The 16391-nt window shown below is 43.6% G+C and overlaps 1 protein-coding gene across 1 annotated transcript; it reads right to left on the bottom strand.

The window, feature by feature from the left end:
- Positions 1-12377: 12377 nt before the first annotated feature.
- On the bottom strand, positions 12378-13322 carry LOC107527594 (olfactory receptor 5AN6-like). Its single transcript, XM_016200373.2, has one exon. The coding sequence runs from the start codon at positions 13320-13322 to the stop codon at positions 12378-12380; it is 945 nt and encodes a 314-aa protein (XP_016055859.2).
- Between the last annotated feature and the right edge of the window lie 3069 nt (positions 13323-16391).

The following is a 16391-nucleotide window of genomic DNA, read 5'->3' on the forward strand; positions in this document are numbered from 1 at the left end:
GGACTAAGTACCCCCTTTTTGTCAGCTGCTCCAGACATTGTGGTTGACTTATTGAGCCACTTGAATTTATCCTAGGCACTCTTTCTTTTAAAGAAAATAAGCCTGTCAAGAATTTAAATGGCCAGAGAGGCAGTTTTGTGTTTCTTATCATAGTTTATTCTGTATGGGGTCAGGATGTTCTTTCTTTTTAAAGCAGTAGAGTGAAGCACTTAGAGGTGTGAAAAGCTGGCATCCCGTTTAAAGATTCAAGAAAGGGTTTAAAAAAAAACCCTCAACACTGTGAAGTTCTAATGCTCAATTTGCACAAATATTATCAACTGATCAAACACCTTGCACCGTGTGTTTATAGAGCTAAATGCAGATGTAATAAAACATTAGTAATAGAAAACATTAGTAATAGAAAGTAATTAAACATTACTATGAAGTGCAAGAGAGTCCTCATAATGCATGGGACAGGCAGGAAACATAAGTCACAGCAAGGACATGTGGTTGTTTCACATGTATATACGTACGGCGTATATCATTGCGTATGCTGCTATTTAATTGCATATTCATAGCTAATTTCAGTTTTCTCTCCACTTCTAGACTTTGGTGCCCCCTTTACCTTGCCTTGTCCTGGGTTTTTTTTTCAAGATTTAAAAAATATATATGTTTTTATTGACTTCAGAGAGAGGAAGGGGGAGGGAGAGAGATAGAAACATCAATGATGAGAGAGTCATTGATCGGCTGCCTCCTGCACGCCCCCCACTGGGGATCGAGGCCGCAACCCGGGCCTGCGCCCTGACCGGGAATAGAGCCCCGATCTCCTGGATCCTAGGCCGATGCTCAACCGCTGAGCCACCCGGCCGGGCTCGCCTTGCTCTTTTGATAACACTTATTACCGTCTGCTGTTGCGTATAACTGATTGGTTTGTTGCTTACTGATTGCCTGTCACCCTCCACTAGAGTGTGAGCTTAGTAAAGCCCAGGATTTGCAGGCATTTTGTCTCCTTTGTTCATTGGGGTTCCCCGCGCCTCGGCCTGCACCTAACAGGCGCACTGCATGAATATCCCATTTGAGGTTTGACCTTTCGCCTGTGGACAAGAGCGGGAACATGCAAGTTCTGTGCTTTTCTGTTTTAATTTTACTTGCCTGCTTGTAAACAGGGCAGCGGGCAGCGACTGTGGGGTTAAGGCCGCAGCGGAGGGCGGCGTGGGAGGGTGGAAGCTGTGGGCAACTGGGGAGGCGAGGGCCCGGGCACCGAGGAAGCCGCTGCGCCCGCCGGGGGCTTGGTTTGGCCACGCTCCCCTGGGGTGGGACTGCGCCAGTCACCAGGACGGGGCTACACACGGCCAGGCAACCACCCCGCACCCCCCGGTCTTGCACGTCCACAGTTACCATCAAAGGCCTATTTAGCAAGATGCCTCATAATTCTCTCCTCTTGCAACCCAAGAGTCTATTATATCTAGTCTCTTGCATTTTAAGAATGTGATAAAAGCCGATTGCCATTTATTTCATATGATTATCGATAACCCCTCGATTTGACCTGAATTATCTGAAGATGTAGAAATACAGAGCATATGACATACATTAAGTTTATGAGGAAATTTAATTTCTGCATTCGTGTAGAAATGGAGCAGATAGAAATCATATGTACAGAAATAGAGTGTATGAGCACAATATGTGTGTGTGTCAGTTTGCATGGTCTGAGAACCGCCACCACTTATTTTTATAGCATTTTTTAGTTTATGCAGCATTTTCACATCCATCCTCTCACTTGCGGTCACCCAAGCAGGGCTTTGATGTAGACAGAGCTGGTCTCTCTTCCTCGGTCACGCTGGCACAGCAATTCTTTTGATTTCCCTCCACTGCAAAAACAGGGGCGATAAAAGCACTACCTCACCGGTGGTGAGAACGAAATGAAATAACTGACAGCAAGTTTCGAAGAGAAAAAAGAAATAATGTTTACTACTTAAAAAATAATCACAATTGCCAGGGTTTGAATGCAGGATTCTTCATCCCTAACTGAAGGCCGGCTGCCTAAACCCGGTGCCCGAACTTGCATGGGATAATCACGGCTCCGTTGACCCAACGTCCTTCACTTACGTTATCCCCGGTATTTACAGCAACATGCCGGCTTATTTCGTATTCTTTCATAACACCATGCTTTGTATTTACTTTTGTTTGCCTGTTTTCTTGGCTGTAAAGTCTGGGAGGGCACCACCTCAGCGCCTTCCACAGTGCCAGGCACATAGTAGGCGTCTCCTTCCATTTGCTGAACAAGTTCCCTTTGCATCAACTCCAAAAGCCACGTATTTCAGACCCGAAGCTCACTGGGGTTATGGCAGCTCAGGGAGTTATTAAGTGACTGAGTCAAAATTTAAATAACCCTCAATCCTCTGGTCGCAGCGCCTGTTCTCTTTCGCTGATGCTGCAGAAGGAATTGGCCGCGGGCTGGGCAACGCAGGAGACCGCGTGAGAGGCGTAGCTGCGGCAGGCGGGACCCTTTCCCCGCCCCAGTGGCCTGGCAAGCCTGGACCCGAGCTTAAAATCAGTGGAAGGAGTTTTCCTCTCCTGGGCCTGGGCAGGTCCCTTTACATTTTAACAAAGCTCTACACCAAGGCCAAAAGGAATCCAGTTCTAACGTGGTCATTCCAAAATGAATGGTATAGTTGAGGCGCAGGGGATAACCGCGGTTCCGATGACGCCGTAGGTATGATGAAGGAAACCGAGAGAGACTAGTCTGTGGGAGAAAAATATGTGTTTTCTGTTTTCATTCGTTCTTTCTCATCTGTGACAGTGTTGGGCATATTATAGGTGCCCAGGGAGTGCTTGTTGAAGTTAAATACAGGGTTTTAAAATATTTACTATGGAGACACTATAAGTTTGCCTCAATCCCAAGGCCACTGGACCTGCCCTATTTTAAATCCTGCATGGATGTCCAGAAAATTCTGAGAATATACCTAAAATAATAAATAGGATGCCAGAGGTAAAACCAGCTCCCCTAAACTTTCTCCACTGTAGACAATGAACTAAAGCCAAGGGAGAAAGAGAGTGGACGTCTGTAGAGCGGGCAGGACAAGAGGGGCAATGAGGGCCCGCGCCCCCTCTCCTGGGGCGGCTCTCTGCTCTCCTTATGCTAAAACCTGGGCTCGCAGTGGTAACTAGAGAGGCTCTAAGGGAACTAGATGATTTTTGAAAATTGCATACATACTTGCACATGCACACATTCATGTGTCTAGAATAGCATAAAAAGCAGAAGCCTGAAAGCTAAAATAATAAAAATAAAAGTACTGATTTAATTCTTGTTCCTCTTACCTTTTTGCTGTGTGGCCCTGGGAAAAATTATTTGCCTCTCTGAATCTGAATCTTCTCATCTCCTGTCTGTACAATAGATCCGCTTAGGTAAGTGTTTTCTAGCCCACCGTCCTTCCTTCTTTCTTTCCATTTGTAAAGAGCAGAACATTTTTAAAGACAAAATCTTTTGCAGAATTCCAGAATATCAAGCCCAGTCCAGCTCCTCTGGTTAAAACCAAGCAGTGGAGAGAAAGGATGCCGGCACCTTGCCCTTTCCACCTTCCTCTCCTTCAAGGTCTTTCTAACTTGCCCATTCGGTGACTCTAGAGCTCACCAGGAACCATTCCTAAGGAAGGGCCATGAGCAGACTCACCTACAACTCCTCACACTCTGGCTTTCAGTCAGATGGCTAATCCCAGAAGCTTGGAGCAAAACCCATTTCTTCTGGCACCTGAAGCACTGGTCTTGGCCAAATAATTAAATAAAATTTGGATGCAGTAACTTTAAACTGGCCACCAAGGAAAGGGCTTGATGGGGCTTTAAAGGAAGGCCAGCTCTCTCTTAGGTACAGCGGGCGTCTCTAAGTCGTGGGCATGACATGTCCCAGGGAGCGCCGACTGGCAGCTTGGCTTGGTGCCTGGGCTCGGCGGTAGAGCGGGTGCCAGCCTTGGTTGGGTGGAGCTGATTTCGACTGGCCCTGCTTCCACTATATTCTTAGTCCTTGGTCTGGTTCCAATAAGATATCCCTAGGGGCAGAAAAAGCCACGAGTGGCTCTTGGCTTCAAAATACGTAGGCATTTCATCAACAGCAGTTACCTTTGCAAAGCACTGGACACTTGACAGAATCTCTTAAGTGTAAGGGTAACTTTTGGGTGAGTCGGAACTAGGACTAAATGGGTAAATGAGAGAGACAGAGAGGAGAGAGAGGAAGGGAGGGAAGAAGGGAGGGGGAGGGAGGGAGGGAGAGATTGTAGGAAAGCAATAAAGGCAGAATGAATGTTCTAGAAAGGAGTAAATTCATCACTGGAAGTAAGGACAAGATAGTATACTTGACAGCGATGATCTCACTTATATGTGGAACCTAAAAACAAAAAACAAAAAACTAAAAAAAACACCCAGACTCATAGAAACGGAGGATAGATTGGTGGTTGCCAGAGGCAGGGGGCGGAGGGTGGGGGAAATGGGTGAAAAGCGTCAAAAGGTAAAAGTTTGCAGTTATAGGATAAATAGCCTGGGACGTAACGTGCAGCACGCGGACTATAGTTCGTGATAATGTATATTTGAAAGTTGCTAAGAGAGTAAATCTTAAAAATTCTCATCACAAGAAAAAAAATGTAACTGTGTGAGGTGCTGGGTGTTAACTAAGCCTATTGTGGGGATCATTTCACAACATACGCATATATCAAATCATTATGCTGTGCACCTTAAACTAATTCAATGTTACACATCATTCCTAGCTCAGTAAAACTGGACAAAATAAAAAGAAATAGACTGTCAATAAAGGAGTTTGAATTAGTTGACCTTATAGGTTCCATAAAATTCTAAGATCCTATGATTCTGTGAAATAAAGACAAAGAGAGAAAAAAAGACAGGCACTGTTTTCAGTAGTGTGGACTGGGCCTTCATAATCTTTATTTCATAATATTCTCACATTAGCTCCCAGAAGAAAGCGCTCTTAAACACATTTTCAGATGAGACAATGGAATTTTCGCGAAGTGTTTGTCAAAGGCCATCCAGAGAGCTTGTGGCAACGATGGAATTTGTATTCAGCTCTTCCAGAATCCAAAGTCCATGCTCAGCCCTCTACTGCCCACTGCCACCCGTAAGGACATAAAAAAAAGGGTGGCAATGGCAGGGGGATATCACTAAATAGACCTCATTTTTTTTGAAAAATCGGTGTGCAGGGAGTTTAAAAGAAAATAATCCTTTGCTGTTTGACTAGGGCCAGATTTCCCTCATGTACGTGTTTTGTTTGTGATTTATCAAATACCCAGCTTGAAAAGACTTGAAATGCATTTGTGTGCCTTGGGGCGGGTCACGCGCGGGGCAGGAGGAAGCGGGCATTGTGCAAGCCCAGGGGACCTGCGCTTCTCACCAGGGTTGGGAAGGTGCCGGCCACGCCCTGCTGGTGTTGGCAGCTCTTCAACTTGCGCCCAGATGAGAAAAATCCGCAGTTTCCCTTCTCCACTCCCACACAGCTCCCGCTCCTCTTCTACCAGGGCCATAGTCTCCTGCTATGAAGTTAAAATATTATGCACCCCCCCCCAAAAAATATTATGCCCCTTCCCCAAATTCCCAGCTCTTGGCCTTACGCCTACCTTATTGGGTCCCTCTAAGGCTTGATTTGGAGAAAGGATCGCCGTAGCCAATGCAGTCATTTGTATCACTTAATCTTTGCTAGATTAAGAAAATAATAAAAACAAAACAAACCTCTCTTTTCTTACGCCTTATTTTCAGGGCAAAGAAAGTAAGGCTAGGATGCTGGGAGGCTGTGGGTTTTTTCATTCCTGCGCCTCTCTTCTCCCTCCCTGCTCCCCAAGGCAAAATTTCAGAAAGGACTCTTGTTTCCTTCATATTCACACAACATAAACATCATCCGCAGAATGAAGGAGGCCCCCCGCCGCCCCACCCCAGCTCCTGTCTGTCCGGCGGCTTTAACCTAATGCTCACCGGCTCCTAAACTCCTCTGCCCGGCCCCTGCCTGCAGACTCTCCGGCCCGGCCCTTCCTCCTTCCCGCGTCCCGAGCCTGTCGCTCCTGGCCCCAGAATACCCCTTAGTTTGTTCTTGCTCAACAGCCTGATGACATTCAAGTTCCCGTCCTGAGCCTCAAAGCCCTCACCACCCCGGGATGTTTGGTGCACGTGGCATGGAAATCAAAGAGGGAACACGCGCGTGAACAGAAGGCCGTTGGACGGGACAAGAAGGAAAGTGTCACCCTCCTAGTACAGTTCCAACAGCCCATGAGCCCCCGGTGGGGTACCTGGAGCGGTGCTCGGGGAGGGGACTGAGGACAGTGAGGTGCCAGCTTAGCAGCGAAAGAAGAGAAGGAAAGGGAAAAGCAGGTAGAGCCCTGGCAGTGCCAGGTGAGAGTCCTCCAGGCGGGGAAACTGGGACAGGCCTGGAGCCCGAGGGAAAGCCGGGAGCACCCGCACCAGGCGGTCACGGCGCTCTCCAGGTGGCAGCCAGCCTCTGCAGGGCCTGTGTAAGCGGTGCCACCAGTCCCAGGGACGAGGAAGGCTGGTGAGGACACGGAGGCGAGCGTAATGGAAAGACGAGGAACTCAGGATCAGGAAGGGAGGGGCTCAAAATGGGACAGGACAAAGCTGTAGGACATCGTACTTTTGCTTAAAGCTGGTCTTGTCCATCTTTGCAAATAGTTGTTTTTAACTCATTGAAAATGACATAGAAGCTCATTTTCCTGAGTCCCGGGTCAATGAAGAAGGTGCTCTCTGAAACTCATTCTCAGTCTTAGATTTATAATCCAGCGTGATAAAACCTAGGAAACAGTTGCCCAACCACATGTGCTGGGCAGATGTGGCCTTCCACACACTGGCTATTGTCTATTCTTTAAAGAGGCTCTGACCCTTCGGTCCTGGTTGGGGTGATGGGAAGGGTAGAGCCTCTCCTAGAAAGCCTCACCGCTGTCCTGCTGAGAGTCCTCTCCAAACCTCTCCTGCAGAAGCCTTCCCGAGACCAGGAACACTAACAAGCACGGAGCCCCCAGGAATCACACATCTCATTAACTCCTGTGCCTTGCCATACTGAGTTGTCCCTTAAAATAGACCTGAAAATGAGCCAGAGCTGATGTGACTTGGAAAATGTGCAACCACCCTGAACTTGCTTGATCTTAAAAGTAGCATTTTGTCAGCAGGGCTTAACTTCAAGGAAAAGAGGCAGCTGTGTTTGGAGGCAGGAAGTTGGGCTGATAAATGCTCGCTGGAGAGGGTCAGCCAGCTGGACCCCAGATGATGGAAAAGGCCTTGTCCTTGCGAGGCCATAAAAAGCCAGATGAACAGTGGGCCCAGCCTTCTACGTGGATGTTGATAGCGTGGGGAAGGGAGAGGGGAAGAAAGGAGAAGATAGCTGTTATTTTACTGAATCATTAATTCACCTTGAAAATATAAAATGAGTCCTGAAACTCTATCTTTCAGACATGGCAGATAGAAAGATGCGGGTGGGGGAGCCAAGAGATTTCCTCTGTGCACTGCTCATGTTATACCTTTTATTAAGGCCTCAAGGCATCCATCCCTCTTCTCAAGTGGATCACTAATGGGTTCGGGCAATCAGCTTAAGAGAAACCACACATGGCTAGGAATGGCACCGCCTCTCTTCCAGACCAGATTTCGAGCTCAATAATGCAGGAAATATTTCCGGATGGACTTCACCTCATTGTGATTATTTCATTCTTCCCTGTGCTTCTCAGGTCAATGTTTATTTAGCCCTGTTGTTTAAGGGCAATGAGAAAGATAAATCGGATGGTTTCGAGGTGAGTGCCCCTCCAAATTCCCTAGCTGCACGGTGTCTCGACCTCTGTACCCCCACTGACTTCAAACCCTATGCCACCGCAGTCGCATGAGGTGGCAGCCCCATCCCAGACCACACCATAATGGGAAACCCCTTAATTTCAAAATCTCAAACTCTAAAATTTACCCTTCGCAAAACTTCCTGTTTTTCTACTGTGCAACTCAGTCTATTCTTGGTGACTTTTTGTGCCTCAGGCCCTCTCAAGTCATGAGTCCATCACCCCGGTTCTAAGTGGTTCCTACCACCACCCCTCAATTTTCTTCTTTCTAGTATAATTCCCAGACTTAGATTGCTGATGGGATCGGCTACTTAAATGTGGTCTCCATCCCCACAAAGACATTTACTGCTGCATGAAATTCTTCCTGAGCCTTGTGTTGACTCCCTGTCAGAGTCCTCGCAGCCACCCCAAGGTAACCTCTCTTGACGCCCTCATCTGGACATGATTTCTCCCTCTTCTGAACCCTCATAGCTCATGTTTATTACTCCCTCATGGTTTTCATCGCTTTCTGACTCAGATAACAGTTATGTGTCTGCTTGTATTATTTCTCTTTGAGGCCTTTTAGGGTTTTAATTTCTTATCCATCTTTGCATCCCAGTGCCTAGCCATTAGTGACTTTTCCCTGAATCAAAAAGGGCAACTCTTCTACAAAGGAACTTAAAAAAAAAAAAAAAGTAATAGCTTCATCAGAATATCAACTGCAAAAGCTCTGAAGCAAATTAAAATGTGCAACGAGAATATTAGTTTCCTGTTGCTGCATAATGAATTAGCACAAATTTATCAGCATAAAACCACAGACATCTCATCTCACACTTATACAGCTCGGGGGTCTGAACACACGTAACTGGGTTCTCTGCTTGCTGTCTTCCTTCTGAACAGGGCAAGGGGAGATATTGGGGTCCTTTAGCCCCACACACCCCTTCAAGCAAAATTCGCCCTTTTTCTTCCTTCCATCTTCTGAGATAGAGAGGAAAGAGACTGTAATGTCCCTTTTGCAGATGGGAAGTAAGAGGCTGAAGTTATTTGGAAAGAGCTTGTTCCTTAGTTCAAAGAGGAATTGTCTCATAGTCAGAATTTTCTTCTTCACCCAAAGATAAAAGGGACTGACACAGACATTGGGAACCCCCTAGAGGAAGAGACGTATTGAAGAAAAGAATTCCTTTCTCCTGGGCACACCGCAGAGCTGGGTGTGTTCAGCTCTCTCGGACACGCGGGCCAAGCTATTGAAAGCGATGACCCCAGCCGAGGTGGCAGCCCCTGGGGGGAGAAGTACCCTGCGTGGGCGGCTGTGGGACAGGTGCTAACACCCCCTCCCCTTGAACGACGCGGCTACACCTACAGGCCTTCCCCTCACCTGCTGCCTGCGTGCTAGGTCCCCTCGGCCAGCGTGAGCTGAGGCCCTGCTTCCTCATTTATCAGGTGAGGGGCCCACGGCCAAGCTGTCACGGAGACCCAATGTTTATGGCTATAAACGGAAAAGAGCTGCACACGCTGAAGTCAGAACCATCACTGTCACTCACCGGATCCATCCACTGCCTGCCTTGCCCGTCTTAACTTCCCAGTCACTACAGTCTTGCGATGGATCTCCCTCTGCTGGTTAATAAAGGTCCATCAGGATTTCGCATTTTGGTGTCTCACAGAAAAAAATATACATATATACATATATAAGACATTGTCCTATTTTATTTGCTACTCATATTAGTTGGTTAATTTAGTCATCTTCACAGCCAAGGAACGGAGTCCTGACAACCCACATATAACTCTAATCAGTACAAGGCAAGCCACGCTGCAAACGCAGAGAGAAATGGTGGCTTCGGGGAAATCCATGGTCAGTCTCTTCATTTCTACTTCTGACCAAAGCGGTTGCTGCCCTCTCTCCTCCTCGGTTCTGCATTTGACTCAGTCCTGTCCCAAGAGCACCCACTTGTCCAATAAACGTCCTGCTGGTGAATGATCTGCCTGGCCCATGCCACAGCACAGAGGGCGAGGGCACTGCGGGGACCCGGCCGCGGTCAGTTCCAGCAGAACCTGGGCCCAGGCTGTGCGGAGCTGGGGCTCAAACAAGGGCACGAGCCGACCGGGCGTCTTAGCTTAAGCGTATCCTCTGACGTTGGTGTGGGGAAGGGGAGTTTGTTTCATATACGATGACTTCCCTCAGGAACAGAGGTGGGTTAGTGTTTCACTTGATTTTTTATTTTCTTAGGTTCTTTAAATTCCATGGCTCACGTCTGGTTTTTCTTTCAATATCAACTCACTAAGGAGCACCCACAACAGACAGGGTGCCTTTCCCATAATGTCTCCTTTGGTCCTGCCAGCCTCTTCCCTTCTTTTTTCTTAAACAGCTTTGTTGAGATATACTTCACATAGTATAAAATTTACCCTTTCAAAGCATATAACCCACTAACTTTTAGCATATTCAGACTTTTGTGATCATTTTCACAATCTAATTTTAGAATATTTTCATCAAAAGAAGCTCCAGCCTCATTAGCAGTCACTCCCCTTCCTCTCCCCCCCTCATCCCTAGGCAACCAGTAATCTACTTTCCGTCTCTGTCGATCTGCCTGTTCTGAAGGTCTCATTAACATGGAATCACACAACATGTGGTCCTTGGTGACCGCCTCTTCCACTTATGTTCACCTTCTTGAAGCTGCTCTTTCATGGGCGTAGCAATCCATCGATCCATATCCTTGCATGTGTCTCAGCTTAGAAAAAGTAGGAACCTTTTCCAACCCTCACTTTCTCTTCACTTTCAGACACCTGCTTTCATTCACTGAAAGTAAAATATTATGACACTTATGCAAAATGGGACATAGGGGTGTGTGTGTGTGTGTGTGTATATATATATATATATATATATATATATATATATATATATATATCTCATTATCTTCCAAATTTAGAATATAAAATAATTGAGATGTATAGTGATGAATAGTGCAATCCATCAGTTCAGAATCCTAGAAGCTACCAAACCCCATTCTCTTCTCCTAAAACAGCAAGGAAAATACAACTTCTTCCAACTCCTTATCTCAGAGCCTTTCTATTCTCAGTCACGGTGCTGAATTTCCTTAGCAGCCTAGAAACCAGAAAATGTTGTATATAGAATTAATAGATGCAGACCGTTTTCCCCTAGGACAACATCACACAAAGTATACACTTGTTTCTTTTTTAAAAATCGCCAATGCAAAAATGTTAATCCCGTGTAGGTACAGAAGAGGAAACACACGGTACTGTCCAGGGGTCTTTCTTTTTTTGTTTGTTTTTTCGTATCCTCAAAATTAATCATACAATAAAAATAAAATAATATTTACATACATCAAAGTTATGGGCTTCTAAAATAAAAAGATAGATTCGTTCAGCATCCAAGTGTCTGGGTAGCTGAGTAATCCCATTGTTTTGAATCCTGAGAAGTTGCGTCCCTCTATATGCTTTTGTCTCCACTTCATCTGAAAGCATTGGCATCGTTTTCTTACGGTGCTTCCTTAGAAATACCTTGCATTTTTCCAATTTTCCTTGAGGACTCAGACGCACTCTCTGAGCTCCAGCGCCGGGCAGCAGCTTGAAAGGAACCTGGGACATTCAGGGAAGAACCAACTTGCTTGGAATCAGGGTGAGGGCTGGAGGGGCAGCTGCCGCCCAGACAGAAGAGCTGGCGGAGGCCCTGGCTCCTTGGATGAGCCCTCCCCACACAGCCGGCAGGCAGGCGCCGTTTCTGAATCTCCAGCACCTGACTCACACCGTCGGCCCTGCCCCGGTGATTCCTGGAGACCTGTCCAGGGGTCTTTCTAATTACTGAGTCTCTATGATGACTAATTAACCTCTGGTTCTTTGTTATTCATGATAAACTTCTGCACAGGCATATACGTCCTACAGAGCTAGTTTCTGGTTCTCTTTTCTGGTTACACAGTGAAGACAGAAGAACAAAGATGACTCTATAGCAACAGCAGATAATTGTCTAGGGATCCCCAATGAGCCAACTGGTCAACCAAGTCTTACAGATGACAGACATGTAAGCATTCCTATTACAACAAACTTCTTTTTGTATGAAGTTGACAAACATTTGACCCGGTATGGTTACTTTGTTTTGAACAAACCCACAAAGAAATTAATACATAATTTCCAGCAATAAAAAATAGGTTAAATAGGAGAACTAATCTAATTATTTAGACAATTCTTTTTTTAAAAAGATCTCTCTGTATATTAATAATAATCTCTGTCCTACCTACAATGAGATGCTATGAGGAGCCTGGCTGGTCTCCTGACAGTCTTGACCAGTACTGACATCTCTGGTCCTTAAAGGAAGGGATGGAATAATGAGGGTGAAGGGGCACACCAACACTACTAACTACAAAAATACTTGTGGATTGCTTGGCTTTTTGATGTATTAGGTCATAACTGATGAAGGATGACGTCTTGAGCTTCCAGATACTTCTCGCACATTTTTCTAACCCTGTGTCAGTTGTGGGTTTCCATTAGAAGAGTGTAGAAACTGTAATTCAGCCCACAACTAGAAAAGTTGTAGGTCAATGTTTTAGTTGACATGTTTCCTACACTGCACACCTGAAATAAATTCCATCATTAGTAACGCCAGGAGAAGATTCTCTTCTTCCATCTGTTTAGGGCATCTTTGATTTCCTTATTTCTCAGGCTGTAGATCAATGGATTTAGCATGGGGATGACAGTAGTGTATAAGACCGATGCCAACTTGTTTTGACTCTGGGAATCGCCAGAAGTAGGATACATATAAACAAAGACGCCTGAGCCAAAGAAGAGGGTCACTGCGGTCAGGTGAGAAGCACAGGTGTTGAAGGCCTTGCACCTGCCTTCAGCTGAAGTGATCTTCAGAATGGTGGCAACGATATAACCATAGGATATCATAATAACCAAGGCAGATATGAGCCCAAAGATCACTGTGAGCACAGACATCATGACTTGAAAATAAAAGGTGTCAGAGCAGGATAGGATTAGCAACTGGGGCACGTCACAAAAGAAATGGTTGATGACGTTTGGCCCACAGAAATGCAGCTGAAGTAAGGCGCAGAATTGGATCAATGAACCAAAGAATCCCGTTATACAAGACGCTGCCACCATCTGCACACAGAGGGTGGGGGACATGATGGCCGTGTAGAGCAGAGGGTTACAAATGGCAGCGTATCTGTCATAAGCCATGGCTGCCAGGAGACAGCATTCAGTCAGACCCAGGCTAGAGAAGAAGAAGTACTGTGTGGTACACCCCATCAAGGAGATGGATTTGTGCTTCTTGAAGAAGTCTGAGAGCATCCTGGGGGCGATAGTGGAAACATAGCAGATGTCCAGCAAGGACAGGTTACTGAGGAAAAAGTACATAGGTGTGTGCAGAGAGGGGTCGGTCCTGATGAGGGTGATGAGGCCCACGTTCCAGGACACTGTTATCAGGTAGATCCCTAGGAATACTGAAAAGAGGACAATGGTGAGTTTTGGAAATTCAGAGAATCCCAAGAGAATGAACTTGGTAATCATCGTACTGTTCCTTCTTCCAGTCATTGCCTCGGTGACCCTAGGATCTGTAGGCAGAGAAGAAAATGAATCTCTAAGTCAGTTGTTATCTCAGTTTCTATTGAAATAAACCACCTTCTACCCACAGTGAACACAGAATTAAGAGAAACACTGAGCCATTTTAGATGAAATAACCCTGGTTAACTTTGCCTCTAAATAGCTATAATGGTTTTGTGCATCAACTTTCCCACATATAAAAGAGGACAATTACACTTTTTATTATTAACCTAGTGGGCCCTTAAAATACAAAAGACAGTATATTAACATTTTAAGACCCTTCTCAAAAGATGCTTAGGAAATTTGAGGATATTACTAATGGGGTTATAATTCCTGCGTATAGCTTAGTGACTAAGAGCATGGCCTTAGATGTCATGTGGCTGGTTTTGGATTGTGGCTCTGCTGTGAGCTTTTTCACTCTGAACAGGTTGTCTATTGTCCTTCTGCCTGTGGCTTTATCTGTAAAATAGTAATAATAATAGAACCTATCTCACGGGGCTTCTTTAAGGTTAAATTAGTTCCATTATGTACAGTGCCTGCTATGTATACAGTAAGTACTCCATGAAGTGTTATCAGTCGGGGTATCTTTCTAATACAGTTTTGAAGCCCTCCTTCGGTGTGTGGAAAACTTTTAAAGTTTAAATGTGAAAGGGTTGGTCATAGAGATAACATTCTCATGCTACAGTGTGATTAAGTTATAAATCAATAACAAATTGGTAATTAAGAAACATCATAATTGGAAACCAATTACATATTTCTAACTTATTCTCAAGTCAAATAATAAATTATAATAGAAATTATAAAATACTGTATTGTAACTTAAATATAATGAAACTATTTATCAAATCTTGTAAGCTTTTTAATTGAAATATAATTGACATATAAACAGTGTGTAAGTTTAAGGTGTATAATGTGCTGATTTGATGCACTGATATATTACAATAGTATTACCATCACAGCTTTAGCTAACACCTCTATTACATTACATAATTATCTTTTTTTTTTTTTTGGTGAGAACACTTAACAAATCTTGTAGATTTAACTAAAAATTTATGTAGAGAGATACAGTTGTGTGGTTTTTTAAAAATTTATCTTTATTGTTGAAAATATTACAGTTGTCCCCTTTTTTCCCCATTGGCCCCTTTAACCCCGCACCCACTCCCCACCCCAGGCCTTCACCACACTATTGTCTGCATCCATAGGTTACCCATGAGAGATACAGTTGTTTTCAGTGAATATAAAAGATTAAAGAAATTAAATGATCTGATTATAATTCTTAGGAAAGAACAAAAAGTTTTAAAATTAAGCATAACTTCATAATAATACCAGAAAATCAAAGTTGATTCTTGATATATTTATGACACCAAGCCAAACAAAAAAATTTAAAATAATGGAAAAGGAGATATAGTGCTAGATCTGGTAGAAATATAAAGGCAATAAGAGGATACTCTAAACAATTTTATGTTGATAAATTTTAAAACTTAAATAAAATGTAAAAACTTTTAGGAAAATGTCACTTTCCAAAACTGACTCAAGTAAGAATAGAAAATTTGAATATTCCATAAACACTAAAAAATTGAATCAGTGGTAAAAATCTTCTCATGAAGAAAACTCCAGGCCCACATGGTTTTATCAGCAAGTTGTACCAAGAATTAAAAGAAAACAATAATCCTAATCATACAAAAAATTTTCAGAGAATGGAAATTTGGAGTGATTTCCAACTATATTTGGGGAGTATAACAATATCAAAACCTGACTAAAAAGGGAATAATAAAGGAATATTATAGCCATACTCACTTATAAACTTAATAGATTAGAAACATCTTAAGTAAAATTTTGGTAAACTGGGCCCAACAGTATATAAAAATAATACAACATTATGAACATGTTGGATTTATTACAGGAAAGCAAGGTTGTTTTAATACTAGAAAATCAGTTAATGTAATTCACCAGAATAAGAGATTTAACAAGGAAGCAATATAATCACCTAAGTAGATAAAACTAAAAAATTCATTCATAATTTTTTTAAATGACAAATAAGCCAAATATTTTAACCTTGTAAAGAAAATCTTACAACTAACCTCAGTTAATTACATCTTCAATGGTAAAATATTAAAAGCATTATTCTGAGGGTCAAAACAAGGAAAACATTTTCTTATCTTTAAACTAGTCACCCCAATAAATTCAATGAAAAGTAAAATAAAATGCTGTACCTTTTCAAAAAATAAAATATTATTTATATATTTTTAAAAGTAGCATTGTTTTACAGTTTTGAAAATCACACGAATGACCGCTTACTAGTAGACAGCTAAATTCTTATATCTGAATATTTTTTAATGTTTAAAATTTAAAAATTTTATTGTGGTCAGAGCACAACATGAGATGTACCCTCTTGAAACACTTTTAAGTGCACGGCACAGGACTGTTAACTCCGGGCACAGTGTCCACAGCAGGTCTCTTGAACTTATCTGTCTTGTGTAACTGAAGGTATACAGTCACTGAAGAGTAACTCCGCATCTCTACCCTCAACCCCTGGAACCAGCATTCTACTCTCCATTTCCAACATTCCTCGTCTTTTTTCATATATATGTATGTATGTATATATATACACACACACACACACACACACACACATACTAACTAGAACCTTTAAGGAAAAGATTAATAAAATATATAATGGTGATTTTTTTCCTTGTTTTTTTTACACAATTAAAACTAGCTTAAAGATCAGGAAATCTTTACCTTCTAATAAGTTCCCAGGTGCTGCTGCTGCTGGTCCCAAAGGTACACGTGGAGAACCACTGCTCTATAGAATAAGTCAGTTAAATCGATTTCATTACTAGAGTATAAACAACTGTTTCTGAACGTCAACAGAATGCTTGAATGCAGCCGCATCTTAGGAGGGCCAAGCCCTGCTCCTGAGCACCTGTGGTTTTGTGGTGGCCTCCCCGGCTCACTCCTGCGATACTGCAGGAATACCGCAGACTTGGGCAGAGCCTAAGGTTGAGACAATGGCCCGGCCGGGCGTGGCTCAGCGGTTGAGCGTCGACCTAGGATCCA

Source organism: Miniopterus natalensis, chromosome 11 (genome assembly GCF_054644295.1).
Source record: "Miniopterus natalensis isolate mMinNat1 chromosome 11, mMinNat1.hap1, whole genome shotgun sequence".
NCBI classification, from domain to species: Eukaryota; Metazoa; Chordata; class Mammalia; order Chiroptera; family Miniopteridae; genus Miniopterus; species Miniopterus natalensis.

Excerpts from the sequence above, each read along its gene's own strand:
- LOC107527594 (XM_016200373.2), bottom strand. The coding sequence starts at position 13,322 with ATGACTGGAAGAAGGAACAGTACGATGATTACCAAGTTCATTCTCTTG.